Source organism: Oncorhynchus nerka, linkage group LG23 (genome assembly GCF_034236695.1).
Source record: "Oncorhynchus nerka isolate Pitt River linkage group LG23, Oner_Uvic_2.0, whole genome shotgun sequence".
NCBI classification, from domain to species: domain Eukaryota; kingdom Metazoa; phylum Chordata; class Actinopteri; order Salmoniformes; family Salmonidae; genus Oncorhynchus; species Oncorhynchus nerka.
Window position 1 is genome coordinate 49,885,049 of NC_088418.1, and position 20,523 is coordinate 49,905,571.

Genomic DNA, 20,523 nt, shown 5'->3' on the forward strand with positions numbered 1-20,523 from the left:
ACATTAAATACATGCTTAATCATGTGGACAAGTATACTGCATCGGTTGTATTGTGTTTTGGAGAAAATGGGGGTCATATTAGGAGTAACTGCAATAAGTTACTGTGAAACCACCATTTTCTCAGTTCCATGATATGAGCAGATACTGCCTTTTTGCTTGGTAGGGCAGTATGGGTATCGGCTAGCATGCTAGATACTGTATAGCATGTGATTTTGGCCCTAGTGGTAGAAAATCCCAGACTTTTAACTTGAGACAAGTTGGAAGTGGGAACAAAAAGAAGAAATGCAAGTATTTACATAATGTACAAACTCACTATTTTCTCTCTCATTCTCTTCATCTCTATCTCATTCCATCTCTATGTCTCTCTCAATAGCCCCTTAATTCTTTCTCATCTCCCTCTCTCTCTCTCTCTCTCTCTCTCTCTCTCTCTCTCTCTTTATCTAATACTCTGTTAGGGAAATTACAGTCCAATAGCGATTACCAGAGAAAAGTGCTTTTCCTCCGTCTCTCATCTCTCGCTTGTTCTTCATCTCTCCATTTAGATATGAAGAGGGGATGGATGGTTTGCGTCTCAAATGTCACTCTATTCCCAATACAGCTCTGGTCAAAAGTACTAGGGAATAGGGTGCCATTTGGAACACAGATGAGACTGGCAGCTCATCTCATTTTAATTGAGACATCCATGTTAAGACAGACATTAATATTTAACCGGCCCAATTAATATGCTCAGGCCAATTTAAACCTTTTAAAATTCACTGTGTAAATGATTGAAATTGCGTTCACTGGGAACTTCAGATGTTTCATCAAGTGTTTAGGCTCTGATGTCCCGTAGTGATGGAATTTTAGTGGAGTAAATTCAAGCTGAAGTGGGACAGTGTTGCCCATGATGCATCTCTCACTTTGTCTCCTTAACCTCTCTCAGACAGTGACCCCAGGGTTGGGACATTCACCAAATGTATCCTGCTGTATTATACCACTATGTCTCTTTAATTAAGTATGTGTATGTGCGTGTACATGTGTGTGCCCCCCCCCACACACACACTCGCTTGCATACATACACAGACGGGCAGGAAATGATAAAACACCCTCCATCTGACGTTCCACTGAAGCGACGAGCGGCGTGGCGCCGATAAAAGTTGGCTTTTCCAGTGACTGCTCTCTGCAAATTAAAAAAAGCCGGCGGTACGAGAGCTAACGGCGGCGTCATCGTGGTTACACACGCGTGGCTCGCCTTACGCTACAGAGGAAGATGGATCTGAGGACTCATTGTTAGTGACATGTTAATTTCTCCACCGTCACTCACACACCAGAGGCGTCCGCTATCAAAGTGAAGGGACACGGACCCAGCTGTCAAGTCCCTCTCTTCCTCTTCTTTTCTCTCTTCTCCTTTCCCCTCCCGTCCTGGAAGGCTCCAATGCCGACTGTTGAATCAAGCGGATGTTCTTGTTTAATGTTGAGGCTGTGAGGTTTTGTAGCCTAGAGCTTTCTGCCTGCGTCTCTAAGGTTCTGTCTAATTTATGCTGTTGCACTTTGTACGTGGCAGCAGTAGTCTTTGATTTGTCAGAGCAGATGATTGAGGTTCAGAGGTTAAGTGCCAGTTTGGCTGTTAATCTCTCCCCAGCAGGGCTCAACCTTATTAGAGATGATGATCTGATGGGTGACTGTGTTGACAGTTGATATGATATACTGTATTAATCTCTCTCTCTCGTTCTCTCTCTTTCTCTGAGCCAGGCAGCCATGGTACTATGGCTGGGGGTTCAACCTGCCAAGAGGTCAGGCTCTGCTGGACAAGTGGAACCAGATCCCCGACTCCACCGACATACTGGTCACACACTGCCCCCCACTGGGTGAGGGAGACATTACACCTGGGGGACAAAATCATGAGACGTCATCGCACACACGTTCCATACACACGCACATATGCACACAGTCACACACGCACATGCTTTGATAGACTGTCAAATAAGTAATTCTTTTTGAATAATCTGTAATTTATTCCTGTTATCATCCTCGTGTAAATATCTACCCACACTTACATACACATTTGCATAACACACACACACTTTCACAGCCCATCTCCTGCTGCAGCTGGGAGATGCTCAGATGAGTGTGTGTGATTGATTTCTGTGGCTGCTGCGTGGCGTCTCGCCTCTAAGCACAGGGAGTTATTTTCCGTTCAGTTTAGCCAAGTGTCTCCAGCTCCCCTCTCCTCATAAGCCACTGGCATATGGAGCATCTACAGCGGGCCACTAATGCCTATTAGAGGGAGAGACAAAGAGAGGGATAGAGAGGAGGAGAGGGAGAAAGAGGTTTGGGAAGAAGGAGAGACAGAGCGAGAGAGAGGAGGCTGGGGAGGAGAGGGAGAAAAGGGTGGGGGAGAATACAGAGAGCAAGAGAAGGAGAGAGTGAGGGACAGAGAACTACAGAGAGACTGTCAGTCTAGAGAGAGAGGAAGAGAAAGATACAACAGAAAGCGAGGGCTAGATGAAAGGTGACCCGAGAAAAAGAGTGAGAGACACCGTTCGTTCGCACTGCGGCAAAACCCCTCGTCTTTTATGGGGTGCGATAAAGCGATGGAACGGAGATGGAGGAGAAATATGGCCTCTTTTTATCTAGCGCTGAGGAGGAAGTTACACAGGAGAGAAACAACTGTATAAAAGCTGTTTACTCACCAGCTGCTTTAAAACAAGCAGAGAATTAGTTGAGTGTCCAGAAATTTGTGATTTCAAAGCACTTTGTGTATGAGGGTGTGTCACGCCATCCACCACCAACGTGTGCATGGCACAAGATAGACCAGTCCCAATAGTGTTTCTATAGACTCAGCAGAATGCTTCCTGTAGAAGTGGCACTAAATCAGTCTTTCTCTCACCCGTGTCACTGTGTGTAGCAGATTGCAGCGGTGTGTGTAGCAGAATGTGCGTGTGTGTGTGTGTGAGTCATCTCCATTCTCTACAGGGATTCTGGACTAGTGCATTATAGTATTGTGGAGTGATGTGTATATGGGGTGTAGTATGTGTCCATATGTTATTTCACCAGTGTTTGCTATGTGGTTATTGACATGTGTTGTGTTGCTGTCTCTGTGTAGGGTTCCTGGACTGGGTTCCTAAGAAGATGCAGCGGGTGGGCTGTATGGAGCTGCTCAACACTGTCCAGAAGAGAGTACAGCCCAAGCTGCACGTGTTCGGACACATCCATGAAGGTACACACACACCCACACACACACACACACACACACACACACACATACACACTTTCATTCTGTATGAATGAGGTTTCTCATACTGCTACACAAGCCTACATATTTAAATCAGATTATTGATCTTGTAGGTCAAGGTCTTTGGAATACATCATTATGACTCGTTTATGGATTCTTGCAACGAGGCTGTATTTAATTCTAGTCATATATTATACTGTAAGTGGTACTGCAGTATCTCATCCAGGCCAGGGGGGACTTGGAGGCCTTGTCTCCAGGCTGAGAGATTATATTTTGGGGTTAGCAGGTCAGCGTGTGTCCCCTGGAGCACCATGGCCCCTTCGGAGAGGACCAGATTAGTAACTAAATCAGATTCACACAGGGAGGAACAGGCCGTATTTAGCCCTGCGTGTGGATCTGAGTGACTGAGATAGATTGGGAGCATGGAAGAAGGGAGAGAAAAGGAATTGTAGCTTTTGTCATTTGTCACAAATTCTCTACATCAGACCAGTTCATTCTGAGTGATCGAAAAAGCAGAAAGTATCTCACCTGTAAAACATTTGCTCCATGTCAAACGAGATGCAGTCGCCGCTACCAGAGTTAGATGTGGCTAGTTCTGTCAATAAAGGGAAATGCAGAGAGAGTGTAAAGAAGTCAATGAACAAATGAGTGTTACTGTCACAGTCTGTCTTTCTCTCCCTCTCTAACAGTCGTCTCCCTTCCTCTCTCCTCTACCTCCTCCAGGTTATGGTATGATGACTGACGGCACCACCACGTTCGTCAACGCCTCGGCCTGCACCGTCAACTTCCAGCCCATGAACCCGCCCATCGTCTTCGACCTGCCCAATCCCACCAGGACCACATGACTAGAGAAGCCCCGCCCTGCTGAGCCCCCCTCCAATCAGGAGCCTGGTGGTGGGAAGGCAGGTAGGTGAGGGTGAAGGGCAGGTGTGGTGGTGTACTGTATATATTCAAGGCTCTAATGGATGGTGTGTGTGTGTGTGTGTGTGTGTGTGTGTGTGTGTGTGTGTGTGTGTGTGTGTGTGTGTGTGTGTGTGTGTGTGTGTGTGTGTGTGTGTGTGTGGTGGCACAACACACACACACACACATGCCAAAGTGATGGACGATGTGTGTGTCTAAATAGACAGGCGCCATTGCAAATCCTCACTTAGCAAATCCATTCATGTTATTTTATGTACTGTCATTCCTTTATTTCAACAAAAGCTCTTACAAACTCTAAAGTAAGGCAAAAGACAGACCCCAGATGCCTCATATGAACATGTCAGCATTAGTCTGTAAATCTTCTGTTGCACCACTACTGCACTGACAATCTGACCTGGCTGTCAGATAGAGAAGAGGACAGGGGGAACAGTGTCTCCTGTGTCACTGTTTGAACTCACAGTCTTTCTCTCAGAAGAAAACCCTGGATAACTCTCATTCTCTCTTGTTCCTCATAGATGACTCTGTTAAGCCACCAGTGGAAGTTGCTCAGTGGTGATGTTTTGACATTGTGACATTGTGGTCCACCCTTCATTTGAGACCTTCCCTGAGGAGTGATTGAACACTTACCAGTAGGGTTTCAGAACATGAACCCAATGTCCATGTTCGACTTTGTGGAGCTGTTTGCCAGCACAGAAAGGATACCCCTTCCAGTACTCTGATATCACACTTCCTGCACTGCAGATTAAAACACTGCTTTCCCCTCATCCCTTTTTCTCTTGATCCCTCTTTTTCTCTGCACCTCTAGTTTCACTCTCCACCCTCTCTCTCTCTCTCTCGCTCTCTCTCTCTCTCTCTCTCTCTCTTTCTCTCAGGCCTTGGGCATGGTGGTTTGTGTGTGTGTGTGAGATCAAAGTGTGTGTGAGGGCAGCGGGAGGTCTCTGCCACGGGCTGTGTGTGAGTATAGGTGTCAAACGTGTTGACACCACTCCCCTGGGTCTCATTACAACTCTCAGTAAGCCTCTTAACCAGGGGAGAGGGATCTCTTCTCTTCCTCTCTTCCCTTCTTCTGTTTTTCCCCCTCTCTCCTTCCCCCCCCTCCATCCTTCGTTGCATGTGTAATCAGCTCATCCTCTCATCTCTGGCTCATGTGCCATGATCCTGACAAGTTTATTTCCGAGGTCACCGGCCGGGAAGCCTGCAAGATTTTGATTCCGAGTACGGAATACTGGAAATACGTAATAACCAACAGAGCAGATTGGCAAATGTGTTCGCTCCCGACCCTGTACAGAAGCAGCGGTGTCTGGAATGTTCTCACTGCTCCATGGTGTCCTTTCTGTGAGAGATGTATCATGGGAATGAACGTTGAACTCTTAGTGGATGACGATGAGGTGTAGGCCTAATGTACCGTAACTGATCAAGAAGTTGGAACTGTAAATCTACATCACCTGTCATTGTAAAAACATGTTAGCAATCAAGGATTACTTCAAATGTTGTTGAATATGTGTGTGTGTGTTGTTAAAAAAAGAGCCAGTGCAAACAATATTTACATTTTATTATATGTTCAGTTCTTTCTTATATGGGCTAATAAATGCTTATTACTGTATAAAAATATCTGCACTATGTTACACTCTAAAAAATGCTGGGTTGTTTGGTTGACTCAACTGCTGAGTTGTTTTCTTTAAAAACTGCAGAGTTATTGATGCTGGGTTATTGGTGCAGGGTTAATGATGCTGGGTTATTGATGCTGGGTTATTGAGATATGACCCAGCAGGTCAGAAGACTGGAGGTGTAGTTTAGTAGGGGCATGGCTTTCAGATAGTTATTTTTAACCACCCATGCGAGTAAATGTCATTCGTATTCATCTGTTCTGTTGCATAGTTATGACATATTAAGGTCAAACATTTAACATTTTGTAGCTTCAACGACACTTACAGAAGTGTATAAGTTCCCTAAAACCTACGTAAATCCCATTGTTGGGACACAATAAGGTGGTATACCTTATTAGGCAGTAAGATGGTATACCTTATAATAAATCATCTTAACATTACGAAAGGATGTGTGAAAAACATGTTATTGACATTTAAATTTGCAGTATGTATGTTTAAAATGATGTACAAGAACGACATTTACTCTCACGGGTGGCCAATAAGATCTAGCTGAAAACCACGTCCCTAATAAACCACGCCTCCTGAAAATAACCTAAGGGTTACGTTAAAAAAGACTCAGATGCTAGGTCAACCCAGCATGAGAGTAAAAAATACCCAACTGATGGTTATATTAACCCATGTTTGTGTAATCCCAACAACCCAACATGTTGGGTCATTCATGCAACCCAACTGGCTTTGCCAAAATAACCCAACATGTGTTCTGGCCACTATTTAAACAGCTCTAAATTAAATATATATTTTTTGGGTGCACGGGGTTACCCACAACCCGTGTAGCTATTATTAACTCTTTCATGTTGTCAAGCAGTTGTCTGCGTAAAAAGGGTTAATTTTTTATCTTTCTGAAGCACTTGTGATGGGGCGTCCTTCCTCTGCTCGTCTGGCAGCCAAAGTCTTTGGTTGGCTAGCTGAGCTCAAAGTGTGGTTAGCATAACAAGACTACATCCCTGTTTGATCTCTCTGCTCTCAGACATTATATATGAACATCCCCTCTGGCTACGTTTTATTCACAGGGTCACTGGTGTTTCACTGCTGTTCTGCACATTGTGCTAGCTGGGTTATGTCTTAATGGGGCAGACTAGTGGGCTGTTGTAGGAATACAAAGACTAGGATAGAATGTTTACAGATAAGTGTGTGTGAATACTGTATGTGTGTGTGTATGTGTGCGTATACCTGTGTGCGTGTGGATAGGAGCAGGGGGTAAGCATTCTGAGAACATGCTTAAACGAGGGGGGGAGTCAGTGTCTGTATCATTTTCTTTTAAAGGTTTCTGTAGGGGGAAATGCCTGTTTGTTTTGGGGCATTTCTTACTATTCTCTTTCAACCATAACTTTGAAATGTCTCACTTTTTATGCACTATTCCTCGATAGCTGTATTCTGTATTTCCTGTTTTCTTTGAAAACTCAAGTTTTGCTGTTGTATTTCTTGTTCGTTCCTTGGGGCATGCTGTTCTGAATCTAATAACTTCTGATGACAATCTGCTTGAATTGTATATCATTGTTACCATTGTTTGGGATATACTAACTATTGGGATTTTTTTATTGCTTTAATGATGTACAATATTTTTTAATGTGAAAAGAAGAAAAATCCAACCATTTTAGAATGGTATTGTATAATGTGTTGCCCCTGGAGACAACTCTGTAAATGTAAAATACCTTTCTTAAAACTACCTGCTTCTGGTTTTCTGAGAGATTATCTACACAAATTGAATTAAACCTTATCTGTGACCAATGGACCATCCCTCCTTTTCTTCCCCACACTCTTTCTTTGTGTAAGTTTTCCTCCTTTCTTTTCTTTTGTTCTGTGGCAAAAAAAAGTGTGGTGATTGTTTCTTTTTCAGTTTGGCTCTTTTGCACCAATCAAACGTATCTGTGTCTCATATCAATTATGTGAGCCGGGACCAGAGTTAATTTCCAGTGTCTAAACCTGGGTTCCTCATCTCTCATTTGATAGCTTGGTTCTTCCACACCTCTGCACATTCTAATGAGAACCCTCGTTCAAATAATTACATTAGTAATCCCAGAGGAGATGGGGTAATTTATTTGCGGCTGGCTTTTCGCTTTACACCATTAATACAGTACCTATCATATAGACTCCCATCTCTCTCTTTATTTTCCTTCTATCCCTCCCTCTATCTTTCCATGGTCTCACACTCCATCTCCATTGGCACTTTCGGTTGTTCACTCTCTCTCCATTTTTCTGTAGATGATTTAGATAATGATCTCTCTCTCTCTCTCTGGGTTCTGTCTTGCAACGGTGATGCCGTCTATCTCATGAATGACAAACGCCCTCTCCTTCTCCTTGTCATCCATTTCGTTTCCCGTCAGATGGGAACAAAGACAGTCCCCCTGCGTGTTGCAGCGTCCGTACATCATTCAAAAGCACTTTATTTGGTTGGGTTTGGTTCGGAAAGCAATCAGTATCATAAAGTCATACAGCGGAGAGATAAATCGGTATGCTAGAGGGAGAAAAAGATGTAGACATGCCAGGGGAAGATATTGGGAGAAAACCCTCAAATGCATATTTTATTTAATACATCACTTTATATGTTTTAATTTACATGACATGATTTTGTAATAATTCTGTGTATCCCTCCTTCACTCAGTGGTGCAGTGCAATTATAGTGATCAATATGGACTGATTTATCAGCGATAACTAGCTAAACCTTCACAGGAGCCTACAGTAGGGCCATAGTTAGAGGGCAGAGGTTAGAGGTCAGTGTAGGAAGCCCTGTAGGAAGTCATTGTAGGAGATCTTCCCCGTAGTGTTCTTGTCAAAGAAAGAGGTGAGGTGGAAGAATTCCTCCTCAGATAGGTTCACTCTGAACTGCCTTAGTACCTGTAGAAATACACAATCAGGATTATCTGCTGTGTGTGCGACTGTCACGTGTGTGACGTGTTATTAGTGAACAGCTTTTTAAATAATGGTCAAACAGTAGATTGTTGGACTATACCTTTCTGAATTCCTTGATAGAGATTTTGCCACTGCGGTTGTGGTCGAAGGTAACAAAGTTTTGCCTCAAGGAGCGCCAGAACTGCTGGACCGGGCCATAGAGCCTCAGCATGGCTTCCACACACTGTCTACTGAGAACACCCCCACTCATCTGGATCGCAAGGGAACCACAACCAGACCGCATCAGGACCACACCGGACCAGAGAAGACCAGAAAGGACAGAACAGCGTTAACAAACACTTAAAGACAATTGCAAGGATGTAATCATTCCAATCATATCGCTATTTTGTACACCTTACATGATGAGTTTAACTCAATAGAGTAGCAGTCTTTATGAACTTGTTGTGAAAGACCGTTCCAGCATGAAGCACACAGGGGGTCTCTGGTTGCCTGGCTACCCAGACTCCTTGCTCTGGCCAAACGTTACGCCACACCCACGGACGTTAGTTTCCTCTACGCAGTGAGTCTGGATCTGAGTACCTCTCCGACCCTTAACCGAATGCCAACACATTCGCGGCCGTCTGAATGGTCCAGAAACCGATGGGTTCGGCCAGAGCCGGAACACACATAGGTACAGCGGCGGTTTGAAAAAATCCCTCATTGGCTTTGATTCTCTGATTTGTTAGAGACGATCCAATCGCTGATAACGTTGTTTTGTACAACGCCCCTCGTCACCACAAACAACTTCAACGATGGCAGAGTCTCAGACTAAAGTGTGTGGCGGACGACAGTGCGATTCGTCAGGCTAGGTCTCTGATTTATAACACAGATGGCTGGTTTGGTTAGTAGATAATTAGGGTTATAATTGTGAACCAAAGCCAGTTCGAGAGGGGGTTTGGATGGTTTGCATCTCGCAGGTTGCCAGACAAGCTCTCACCCACTCACTCTGGTGAGGCTTGGGGCCCTGCTTAATGCTAATGTTTAGTAGCCCGGGGGGGGGGGGGGGGGGGGTCTTCTCCAACCTGGCCACCCGCGTGTCATTTTTCGAAGCTTTTATTAACATACCTCATTGTGCCAAAAGCACACAAATCACCAAACTTGACAAGTATTGTTGTCAAGGAGGAGACAGCAGAGAGCCCGAGGGTGGGAGAGGTCCCCGTTGAGTATACACAATCTGGCAACCCACCGCCCCCTCGTTTTACGTCACAGACCCCCTCCCCATTGAAAGTGATAGTTAATGAGTCAATAATGGACCAGAGAAAGAGTGAGGGAGAGGAAAAAAAGAGTAGTATGAGAAAAGAGCAAGATAAAATATGTTTTCTCTCTCACCCCAAATACTAATTTACCACAGTTTCTGCAGTAAAAACATTTATGTTCATACAGCACTCTGTCCCATATTGACAGTAAGTTAAACAGGGGTGGACAGTACCGGTGTAGTGGGGAGAGGTAGTTAAACAGGGGTAAACAGTACCGGTGTAGTGGGGAGAGGTAGTTAAACAGGGGTGGACAGTACCGGTGTAGTGGGGAGAGGTAGTTAAACAGGGGTAAACAGTACCGGTGTAGTAGGGAGAGGTAGTTAAACAGGGGTGGACAGTACCGGTGTAGTGGGGAGAGGTAGTTAAACAGGGGTGGACAGTACCGGTGTAGTGGGGAGAGGTAGTTAAACAGGGGTGGACAGTACCGGTGTAGTGGGAGAGGTAGTTAAACAGGGGAGAGGTAGTTAAACAGGGGTGGACAGTACCGGTGTAGTAGGGAGAGGTAGTTAAACAGGGGTAGTTAAACAGTAAACAGTGGTGTGTAGGGAGAGGTAGTTAAACAGGGGTAAACAGTACCGGTGTAGTAGGGAGGTAGTTAAACAGGGGTGAACAGTACCGGTGTAGTAGGGAGAGGTAGTTAAACAGGGTTAAACAGTACCGGTGTAGTAGGGAGAGGTAGTTAAACAGGGGTAAACAGTACCGGTGTAGTGGGGAGAGGTAGTTAAACAGGGGTAAACAGTACCGGTGTAGTGGGGAGAGGTAGTTAAACAGGGGTGGACAGTACCGGTATAGTGGGGAGAGGTAGTTAAACAGGGGTAAACAGTGCCGGTGTAGTGGGGAGAGGTAGTTAAACAGGGGTAAACAGTACCGGTGTAGTGGGGAGAGGTAGTTTGGGCCGCTCAAAGGGCTGTCTGACTGCTGGCGGTTTCAAGTTGAGGAGGAAGTGACGTAGGAAGTCAAGATATGACACACGCCCACTGTCCCTCATGTCGAACTTTACAGCCAGACGATCAAGCTCCTTCTGGGTCACACTGACATTGAGGCTTTGCAGGATGTCTGTCACACACACACACACACACACAATCAGGTATGGAAGTGATTTTGATCAAATGGTTTTGAGGTGGATTGTGAATTGAAGTTACGTAAAATAATGATTGACTGGGGATAACGAATCAGGCGCTGTACGTATGTCACTCTGTGATTGGTCATTTTACCCAGGAAGCAGCGTGTGCTGATCTCTCCGTCTCTCTCTCTGTCCTCCTCCCTGCACCTCCTCTGAATGTCCCTCCAGCAGCGCTGCACCTCCCCCTTCAGCCTCCTCTCCACCTCCTCACAGTCCACCAGGGGGCCCTCCTTCTCTCTCCCAGCCGTGGACGGACGTCTGGCCCTGCTGGACACACCCACCTCCGACTTGGGGGAGGGGGACAAGGACAGGGGGATTGATAATGTGTGTTACTTTCAGTCCCAGATTAGAAGAGATAAGATATTGTAATTATGATTTGGATGCCATCCTAGTTAGATTTTGGATATCACTTCTGGTCACTCCCAGGAGCTTACAGAACTAACTGGGATGGCTTCTGTAACGCTACTTAGAACTGTGGACTATCAAATACAAAGATGGAGATATATAAGTAAACTGATAAGCATCATGTATAGAGAGATCCTGTACCTTTGAGCGTTGGAGGTTGCTGCCTGTAGTCTTTGGTCTCTGTAGAGCTGGTGGGGAGGATGACATCCTATCTATGGCCCCAGGGGATGGTGGTGATGGTGACATATCTATGAGCCCAGGGGATGGTGGTGATGCAGATTTCAGGGGACTGATGTCCTCTGGGTCTGTGGTCTTGTCCCTTATCGCAACAGCTCCACTGGCGTGCTTCAGGAACTCCCTGTACTCCAGATCCCCCAGCACATTCACTGGCAGCTTCTCCCACACCCTCTCAAACTGAGGAGAGAGAGAGGAATTACACGTTTAGTACACACACACACACATCATATCCCACATTTTCAAACTGATATTCACACAGACACACACTCATATTTACACACAAGCTTAATGAACTTCACGGATGACTAACGTTCTCTATAAGTAGTCAATAATTATCAACACATACAAATTTGTTTTTGATTGCAATAATTAATAACTAAGGAGAACTTGGCTGGCAAATGCATAAAAAAATGAAAAAAATCTAATTTACACACATGCACGTATGCCTATTCCTGTTGTTTCTGCATGACAACTCATTGATAGAGTATAATGAATTGTGCCTAGTATTTTTTTTGTAAGAGCTTAAATAAATAAAAAATATATGCAAAAAGCTATACTGTATGACCCTATTGAGACAGGACCCTGTCAGCTTACCTGGTCACTGGTGAGCCTCATGAAATGGCGGTCACACATCATTCTGAAGTCCTCTTTAGAGATGGTGTCATTATGGGTGTGTTCTAAGTCCACTATCTCCTTGGTGATGGTGTACAGGCAGGCGGAGACAACTTCCTCACTGATTGGCAGAGGCTGGGGCTGGGCGGGGAAACCTGCCTTACCCACTCTGTCTGACCAATCCTCAGGGGTCTGCACACACAGATGCATACACACGCAACAAATAAAAACAGATGCATAATGCACATGCACAGGCCTACATATAAACACAGAGTACGGACACCCCACCACACACACACAGACCCAATCACACACGTCCAGGTTGCATAGGTTGAACTGGTTGAGGAAGTCTCTCCAGTACACCGTGTGGTTCTCCCAGTTCAGCTTCATTCTGTCGAGCAGGAATCTGAACTGGGGGTCCGAGAGGCGGGCACAAAAATGGTCCAGCACCCGCCGGAACTCCAGAGGGGTGACTGTCCCGTTCCCACTCCTGTCGAAGGCAGAGAAGGCCTAAGAGACCAGATGGAGAGACAAGTGAGTAGGAGTCGGTGTGGCTGACCAGATGAGAGCATGTCTGATCTTACGCAAGTAGAAGGACCTCCCTCAGTCTGAATGCATAGTAAAAAGCACAGTTCAATTGTTACAATTTAAATAGTTTATTACTGTAAGTAACTAAAACAAATTGATGTTAATTGTATACGTTTTTGGTCTTCACAATGAGAGCCAGGGAAGAAGAGGGACAGAGTGTCGGGAGAGGCCTAACCTTGTGGAGTATATCCATCGATGCAGTGACCAGTTCCCGTATCCTACCAGCAGCTCTTTCAGGACTGAGCCACTCCAGACTCTCGGCTGGGTCAGGGGATCCACAGGGCCTAGGGGGGTGCTCACACCCCTTCCCTGTCACGTGGTCAAACGCCTTCAGGAAGTCCACGTATGACAACGTCCTGTCCTCACTGTCCATTGGAACCTTGAGTCTAAAATTTAGAGGAGACAAAAGTGTCTACGTATTCAGCAGTTACAAACATCCGTTTAACAGTACTCAACATCAGTTCAACATCTCTTCAACAGTATTCAACATCAGTAAATGCTTCTGCTTCCTGGAAACTTTTCAGGGAATTAAAAACTGTTTATTTTCAGGTGTAGTTCACAAGGCATTACTTTTATTAGTCCTAGAGTCAGGAAACGTTCACAGAACAATTTGTGTATTATTATTATTTTGTTGAAATAACATTGGCAAAAAATGAGATACAAGATTTTTCCAGGACCACGACAAAGATAGATAGATTGATTATAACCCAGTAGTTTGATCATTATTAAGGTGTGTTAGCTATATGAAGGAATGGAGAGGTCTTTGTAATGAGAGTTATTTACGTGTGTAGGAGGTGGGTGAGCTGGTGTCTGTGTAGGGGACAGTTGTATCTCTGGAGCAGACTCTTAGGTCCTCCACCCTGACTAGGCCCTCTCTCTTCTTATCCAGGCGGGTCAGAGCACTGCTCAACCCCTCACAGTTACCCTGCACCAAGCGCCTGGATGGTCAAATACACAGCACACACATAGTTATTATTGATCACTCCTTTGGCCAAAGCTCAGACGCATGCTTAACTCTAGAAGCGTATTCTATAGAATTGAATTAGTAATTGCACTAATTAATTTAGTTAATCACTCTTCACTCACTCAACGTCCTGAAACGTAGCCCGTGCAGGGAGACCATCTGTGGGAGTGGTGTCTGCATCCTTCCTCGCATGTCCCACCTCCTGTTGATCCACGCCCAGCTTCTCCAGGAACGCAGCACAGGTGAGGTAGCCACGCCCTTCTCCATCATACCTGTCATTGGAACAGTGTTCGGACAAATCACAGCTCCGCATTGATAACGTTGAAGGATTTACACAAAACAGATCTCAAGTTAGGATTGGGTTGTCGTGTTCTACCGCACTCTAATATCGCTCACCTGGCCCACAGTTCCTCAAACTCATCAGGACTGATGGGGAGGTCGTAGGTATAGACGAGACTCCTGAGGTCCTTCTTAAAGACCAGACCCTGACCATCTTCATCAAAGTGACAAATCACCTGGAGGAGGTAACATAACTTGTAATGGGGTTCCTCTCACATGTTAACATACACATTATCCTCTTTGAGACTTGAGCTTCAGGGTAGAGGTATGACTTAAACCAGACTGACCTTTGACATAGCAGTCCATCTGTGGCGTGCGTTGGACACCAGGTGGTCATGCAGTTGGTCTGGCCTGTTTGAACAGCATCAAGAACACACACAGAAACACCTCAGTGACATTTACATATGAATCCTGTCTAACCTCACACACACACTTCCACAAGACCCTACTCACCCATTGGCTGGCTTGACATTCTGCCTGCGGGTCTTGCCGCTGGATTGGACGAGGGTGAAGAACTCTGGGTAGTTGAGGTTGGCTCCAGGCTGCAGGCCCAGCAGCTGCAGCAGGCGCTGGTACTCCCTCTCCTTGGTGACCAGGCCCAGACTGTCATACAGCTCTCTGAAGTCATGCCTGTCCACCACCCTGTCACAGTTCTGATCCATCACACGGAACGCTGACAGGATGTCCTGATTGGACAGAGAAGATGATGATGACATGGTGATTGGCTGTGTATATTGATTGGATGTAAATATGTATGGAACGTGTATTGTTTTGGGCTTTGGCATTATGCATTCTTTTTCAACTGACTTTAAAGGGTGTCTGTGAGGGTTAGTATCCCAACCCCTTGTCGTCTTATCCTGTCAGTACTAGGTGTTTGTGTGTGCAGTATAGAATGTGTATATTGATCAAAACAATTGATCCCAGAGGTAATGGAGTGTGGAGTTGTGTAGTGGGCGTGGACGGTTCCTCTCTCTCACCCCGTGGATGTTTTCGATCTTCTCTTTGATCACACCGAGGCAGTCCTCCGCTGTCAGAAGGCGTGGCTTAGCCCGCAGGTTACCAGGGTTACCCACCGAGGCCTGGTTCTGCTCTCTGGCCTGGTGCTCTTTTAAAGAACACAATTAAACTGTGATTTGATTGGATGAAAGGGTTGGATTTTAAAGGCCCAGTGCAGTCAAAAATTGGATTTGCCTGTGATTTATATACATTTACACACTATGAAGTTGAAATAATACTGTAAAATTGTGAAAATGATGATAAGGACCTTTAGTGTAAGGGCCTGTTTTGGTAAGAGGGAGTTTTGGCTTGCCTGGTGACATCACCAAGTGGTAAATTAGTTAATAGCCCAATAAGAAAGAGAGTTTTCAGTTTTCCCCTCCCCTCTCCCAGACAATCGTAACAAAGTTTTTGCTTGAGAAATTGCTCTTTGCTAAGAAGTAGTTTCTTTGGAAAAAAATATAAACGCAAGATGCAAAAATTTCTAAGATTTTACTGAGTTACAGTTCAATATAAGGAAATCAGTAAATTTAAATACATTTATTATTCCCTAATCTATGGATTTTACAGACACCTTTAAAAAAAAAGTTGGGGCGTGGATCAGAAAACCAGTCAGTATCTGGTGTGACCACCGTTTGCTTCATGCAGAGCGACACATATCTTTCACATAGAGTTGATTAGGCTGTTGATTGTGGCCTGTGGATTGCTGTCCCACTCCTCTTCAATAGCTGTGAGAAGTTGCTGGATTTTGGCGGGAACTGGAACATGCTGTCATGCCGATCCAGAGCATCCCAAACATGCTCAATGGGTAAAATGTCTGGTGAGTATGCAGGCCAATCCATTTTCAGCTTCCAGGTATTGTGTACAGATCCTTGCGACATGGGGCTGTGCATTATCATGCTGAAACACGAAGTGATGGCGGCGGATGAATGGCACGACAATGGGTCTCAGGATCTCATCACAGTATCTCTGTGCATTCAAATTGTCATCGATAAAATGCAATTGTGTTTGTTGCCTGTAGCTTATGCCTGTCCATACCATAACCCCACCGCCATCACGAGGCACTCTGTTCACAATGTAGACATCAGCAAACCACTCACCCACACGACGCTATCTGCCTGGTACAGTTTAAACTGGGATTCATCCATGAAGAGTACACTTCTCCAGTGTGCCAGTGGCCAGCGAAGGTGAGCATTTGCCCACTGAATTTGGTTACCGCAGTCAGGTCAAGACTCTGGTGAGGACGATGAGCACGCAGATAAGCTTCCCTGAGATGGTTTCCGACCGATTGTGCAGAAATTCTTTGGTTGTGAAAACACAGAGTTTCATCAGCTGTCCGGGTGGCTGGTCTCAGATGAGCCCGCAGGTGAAGAAGCCAAATGTGGAGGTCCTGGGCTAGCATGGTTACACGTGGTCTGCGGTTGTGAGGCCAGTTGGATGTACTGCCAAATTCTCTAAAATGACATTGGAAGCGACTTATGGTAGAGAAATGAACATTCAATTCTCTAGCAACAGTTCTGGTGGACATTCCTGCAGTCAACATGCCAAAAGCACCCTCCTTCAAAACTTGAGATGTCTGTGGCATTGTGTTGTGTGACAAAACTGCACATTTTAGAGTGGCCTTTTATTGTCCCCAGCACAAGTTTTACCTGTGTAATGACCATGCTGTTTAACCAGCTTCTTGATATGCCAAACCTGTCAGGTGGATGGATTATCATGGGAAAGGAGAAATGCTCACTGACAGGGACGTAAACAAATTTGTGCACATTTTAGAGAAATAAGCATTTTGTGTGTATGAAACATTTCTGGGATCTTTTATTTCAGCTCATGGGACCTTACATGTTGCTTTTATATTTTTGTTCAGTATATTTTTGTTTCTTTTTGGCACTTTTAATTGAAAACAATCACAGTTAAGTACTTAATTGTTACCTAGCAATGATTTGATATTGAGATAAAAACAGCTGCATTGGACCTTTACATTTGTCACATTAAAGGGGAAATCCGGAGTAGAAACAATAACAATAAAAGTTTCCCGCCACTCTCAAATGGACAGACAAAGCTATGGATGCAAGCACTGATTGTAACCAATGTTTTGAAGCTATACAGTTTGTTTACATTTGCTTTGATTTTGGGTTGTGATGGGGTATGGCAGTTGAACGAAGCTCATGAGACATTAACCTCTAAAAGTCTATGCCGTTGGGGGGGTTACTAAGCTAAAATATGGAATTGTTTTAGGATGGTCAAACCATGGATCATTTAGCTATTGGATTTAGAATTTTAGGACCCCTTTAGTTATAAAAAGAAAATGTACACAATTATTTGATTAAATATTGAGTTTGGTCTTTACAACTATAGCCCATTAAAACGCAGTGAACAACACATTCATAAATGGCAAAAAAGACAGTTGAATAATAAATCATAAGGAATAAAGTATTGAAGTGTCGTCCCTATATCTACTGTAGGAGATATAAGAAAGCTCAGGAAATTTTGGGACACATATTTAACCCCTTGTTTTTGTTGGAACAAACTACCTCCATACTTCTATATGTATGGGTTACCTACAAACAAGTCAAAATGGAGAATTCCTTCGTGAGAGTCTCCCCTTTCTGTAAAGTTGTCATAATAGTTTGTATGCCAAATCGTTAGGATGCTACAGACGTTTTCGTGAGAGGACTGATTTTTGGGATGTCTCATGGTCTGACAAACATCACTGTAGCTTGGCCACCTTCCACCGCAGATGTGGTGGATGTGGTGGATTGAGACGCAGCCCTTGCAAAAAACGTATGTAATAAGTTATATTCTTCAAGAATCAAGGGGTACATGTCATTAATTTATAAGTCGCAAAAATGGATGCAGCAACAGCAGATTGCTCCTTTAATGTCGTCCTTATTGTTATTTTATTGACTTCCAAGAATTCAACTTGGCATGTCAAATGTTAATGTTCCCAGTTGCAAAAGGAAAAAAGGAAGAAAGTCAGGCACAAAATTAATAACTGAGACTATCCTCTTATATTTATTGATAAGGTTAAAGGATTCATTTCAGTTTGTTGTCTTTTTGTGTAAAATATGCCCTTTTATGTTATTTACTGGTCACTGTAATGCAATTTCAGTGTCTGAAATTGACATCAACAAATTAGAATGTTGTTATAATTTCCACTCGGCGTTTGTGTTTTTTTCACACAGAAAAAGGACCCCTCACAACTGCCGACGTCGGTAGTCCTTTAACTGCCTGACCCATTTCTAAATAGGATCTTGGCACTTTTTCTCTCCAAATCCTTTAAAACACAAATGTTGCACTTTGCAAACATCTAATTTTAGGTCCTGATTCTGTTTAATGTAAAAATATATATATTAAATCGAGGATACAAATTAGAGTGGTGCCCTGCTGCTTCCATTCTGCTTCCAAAGCTCATAATTACCCCAAACAGTCAGCAATAAGAGGGATTCTGCTTCTCTCTCCTCTCCTCTGTACCAATGAGAGATGGAGAGCTTGTATAAAACTATATTTATAATCCCAATGAGTCATGTGCTAACAGAGACATCATTTCACAGGAAGCAGGGGGGTAGCCTTTGATCGCTGTGGGTGGGGTGCTGGTTGGGGAGGGGATGAGGATTTCTGAGGGTTTTTCAGGTGGAATGACCCTCTCTTTATCTACCCTTGCTAGGACACTAATTTAGAGATCAGTCTGAGTCTCTAGACCATGGCAAGTTAAGATTCACACTTGACTCGTACCATCATACTTATCCAGGAAAGCCGAACAGGAAATGTTTCCGTCTTTGAAACCAAGCGATATGTTGAGCTTGCGGAACTGCTTCTCATCCAAGGTGATCCCGCTGTCATCCAGTATCTGGGAATGTTGATAACAAGGAAATAGGTTGGGACTACATTAGGACAAGGTGCATGTCCTATACAAAGGTGTCGGATAAGATACTTATAATAATGACTGTATAGCGATATAATCTTCATAAAAAGAAACTGTGGCTCACATAGAGGAACACTATTGTCAAGGCCCTGAGAGAGCAGAGCTCAAGTACACCAGGTGTCAAGTAGAGGTCAAGTATACACAACTGTTTTGACCTTCTGACCTTCTTTAGATCTCTCAACGACAGCATTCCGTCTGAGCTACTGGCCATTGTCCGGATATGGTCGTTGAGGGTAACATGTCTGTGGTCCAGCCTCTCTTTGAGCTTCCTGAACATAATGTTCTCCGCCATGCGAACCCTTGGACCCCCCACAGTGGTGCTGGGGGAACGCACTGGCTTGTTGTTCACCAAGGCATTCTGGGCTTGATAGTTCAGTCTGTTGGTGTCAGAAATGTAGTACATGTTGCATTAGAACAAAAGACACTTCCTCTCTAACGCCTCTATTACTTAACTTTACCCTTTGTTATTATGGACCCCCTGTCTCCGTCTGACCACCTTTCTCTCCCTCTATCTCTCACTTTTTCTATCTCTCTGCCTCTGTTCTCCATACCTGCCAGAGCCCTTGCGGGGGTAGTATATAGTGCCTGTCTGTGTCTCTCCTGTAGGCAGGCCCAGGGCCCTGAGGAACTGTCTGTACCTGACCCTGCATGACCCTGGGTCTAAACCAGCCTCACACAGCCTAGAGTACACAGGACAACAAACAACATACAGTGGCTTGCAAAAGTATTCATCCCCCTTGGTGCATTAAAACCTGTCATTTTAATAGATTTTTATTTGGATTTCATGTAATAGACATACACAAAATAGTCCAAATTGGTGAAGTGAAAAAAATAAAAAACTTGTTTCAAAAACTTCTAAAAGAAATTTAAAAAGTGGTGCGTGCATATTTATTCCCCCTTTTGCTATGAAGCCCCTAAATAAGATCAGAAGTCACATAATTAGTTAAATAATGTCCAACTGTGTTCAATCTAAGTGTCACATGATCTGTCACATGATCTCAGTGTATATACACACCTATTCTGAAAGGCCCCAGAGTCTGCAACACCACTAAGCAAGGGGTACCACCAAGCAAGCTGCACCATGAAGACCAAGGAGCTCTACAAACAGGTCAGGGGCAAAGTTGTGGATAAGTACAGATCAGGGTTGAGTTATAAAAAATATCAGAAACTTTGAGCATCCCACAGAGCACCATTAAATCCATTATTAAAAAATGGTTCATATATGGCACCACAACAAACCTGCCAAGAGAGGGCCAAAACTCACGGACCAGGCAAGGAGGGCATTAATCAGAGAGGCAACAAAGAGACCAAAGATATCCCTGAAGGAGCTGCAAAGCTCCACAGCGGAGATTGGAGTATCTGTCCATAGGACCACAGACCTGAGCTTTAC

General features: G+C 44.3%; 2 protein-coding genes across 2 annotated transcripts in view; one reads left to right on the forward strand and one right to left on the reverse strand.

Moving 5' to 3' along the window:
• Positions 1 to 7,536, forward strand: part of LOC115106991 (metallophosphoesterase domain-containing protein 1) — a 42,441-nt gene extending 34,905 nt beyond the window's left edge. The window contains exons 5-8 of the mRNA XM_065008196.1: positions 1,732 to 1,847; positions 3,086 to 3,199; positions 3,938 to 4,120; positions 4,651 to 7,536. Coding sequence (XP_064864268.1) covers positions 1,732 to 1,847; positions 3,086 to 3,199; positions 3,938 to 4,059 — 352 coding nt within the window. The 3' untranslated portion in view covers positions 4,060 to 4,120; positions 4,651 to 7,536. The remainder of the gene's footprint in view (positions 1 to 1,731; positions 1,848 to 3,085; positions 3,200 to 3,937; positions 4,121 to 4,650) is intronic.
• The window catches only part of LOC115106993 (EF-hand calcium-binding domain-containing protein 6), a 30,970-nt gene continuing 17,926 nt past the window's right edge, over positions 7,480 to 20,523 (reverse strand). The window contains 16 exon segments of the mRNA XM_029630277.2: positions 7,480 to 8,637; positions 8,753 to 8,902; positions 10,816 to 11,003; positions 11,162 to 11,357; positions 11,617 to 11,889; positions 12,307 to 12,834; positions 13,088 to 13,298; positions 13,696 to 13,759; positions 13,762 to 13,850; positions 13,999 to 14,148; positions 14,273 to 14,391; positions 14,503 to 14,566; positions 14,669 to 14,901; positions 15,193 to 15,320; positions 18,944 to 19,058; positions 19,297 to 19,510. Of these exon segments, the coding sequence (XP_029486137.2) occupies positions 8,515 to 8,637; positions 8,753 to 8,902; positions 10,816 to 11,003; positions 11,162 to 11,357; positions 11,617 to 11,889; positions 12,307 to 12,834; positions 13,088 to 13,298; positions 13,696 to 13,759; positions 13,762 to 13,850; positions 13,999 to 14,148; positions 14,273 to 14,391; positions 14,503 to 14,566; positions 14,669 to 14,901; positions 15,193 to 15,320; positions 18,944 to 19,058; positions 19,297 to 19,510 (2,845 nt within the window). The 3' untranslated portion in view covers positions 7,480 to 8,514.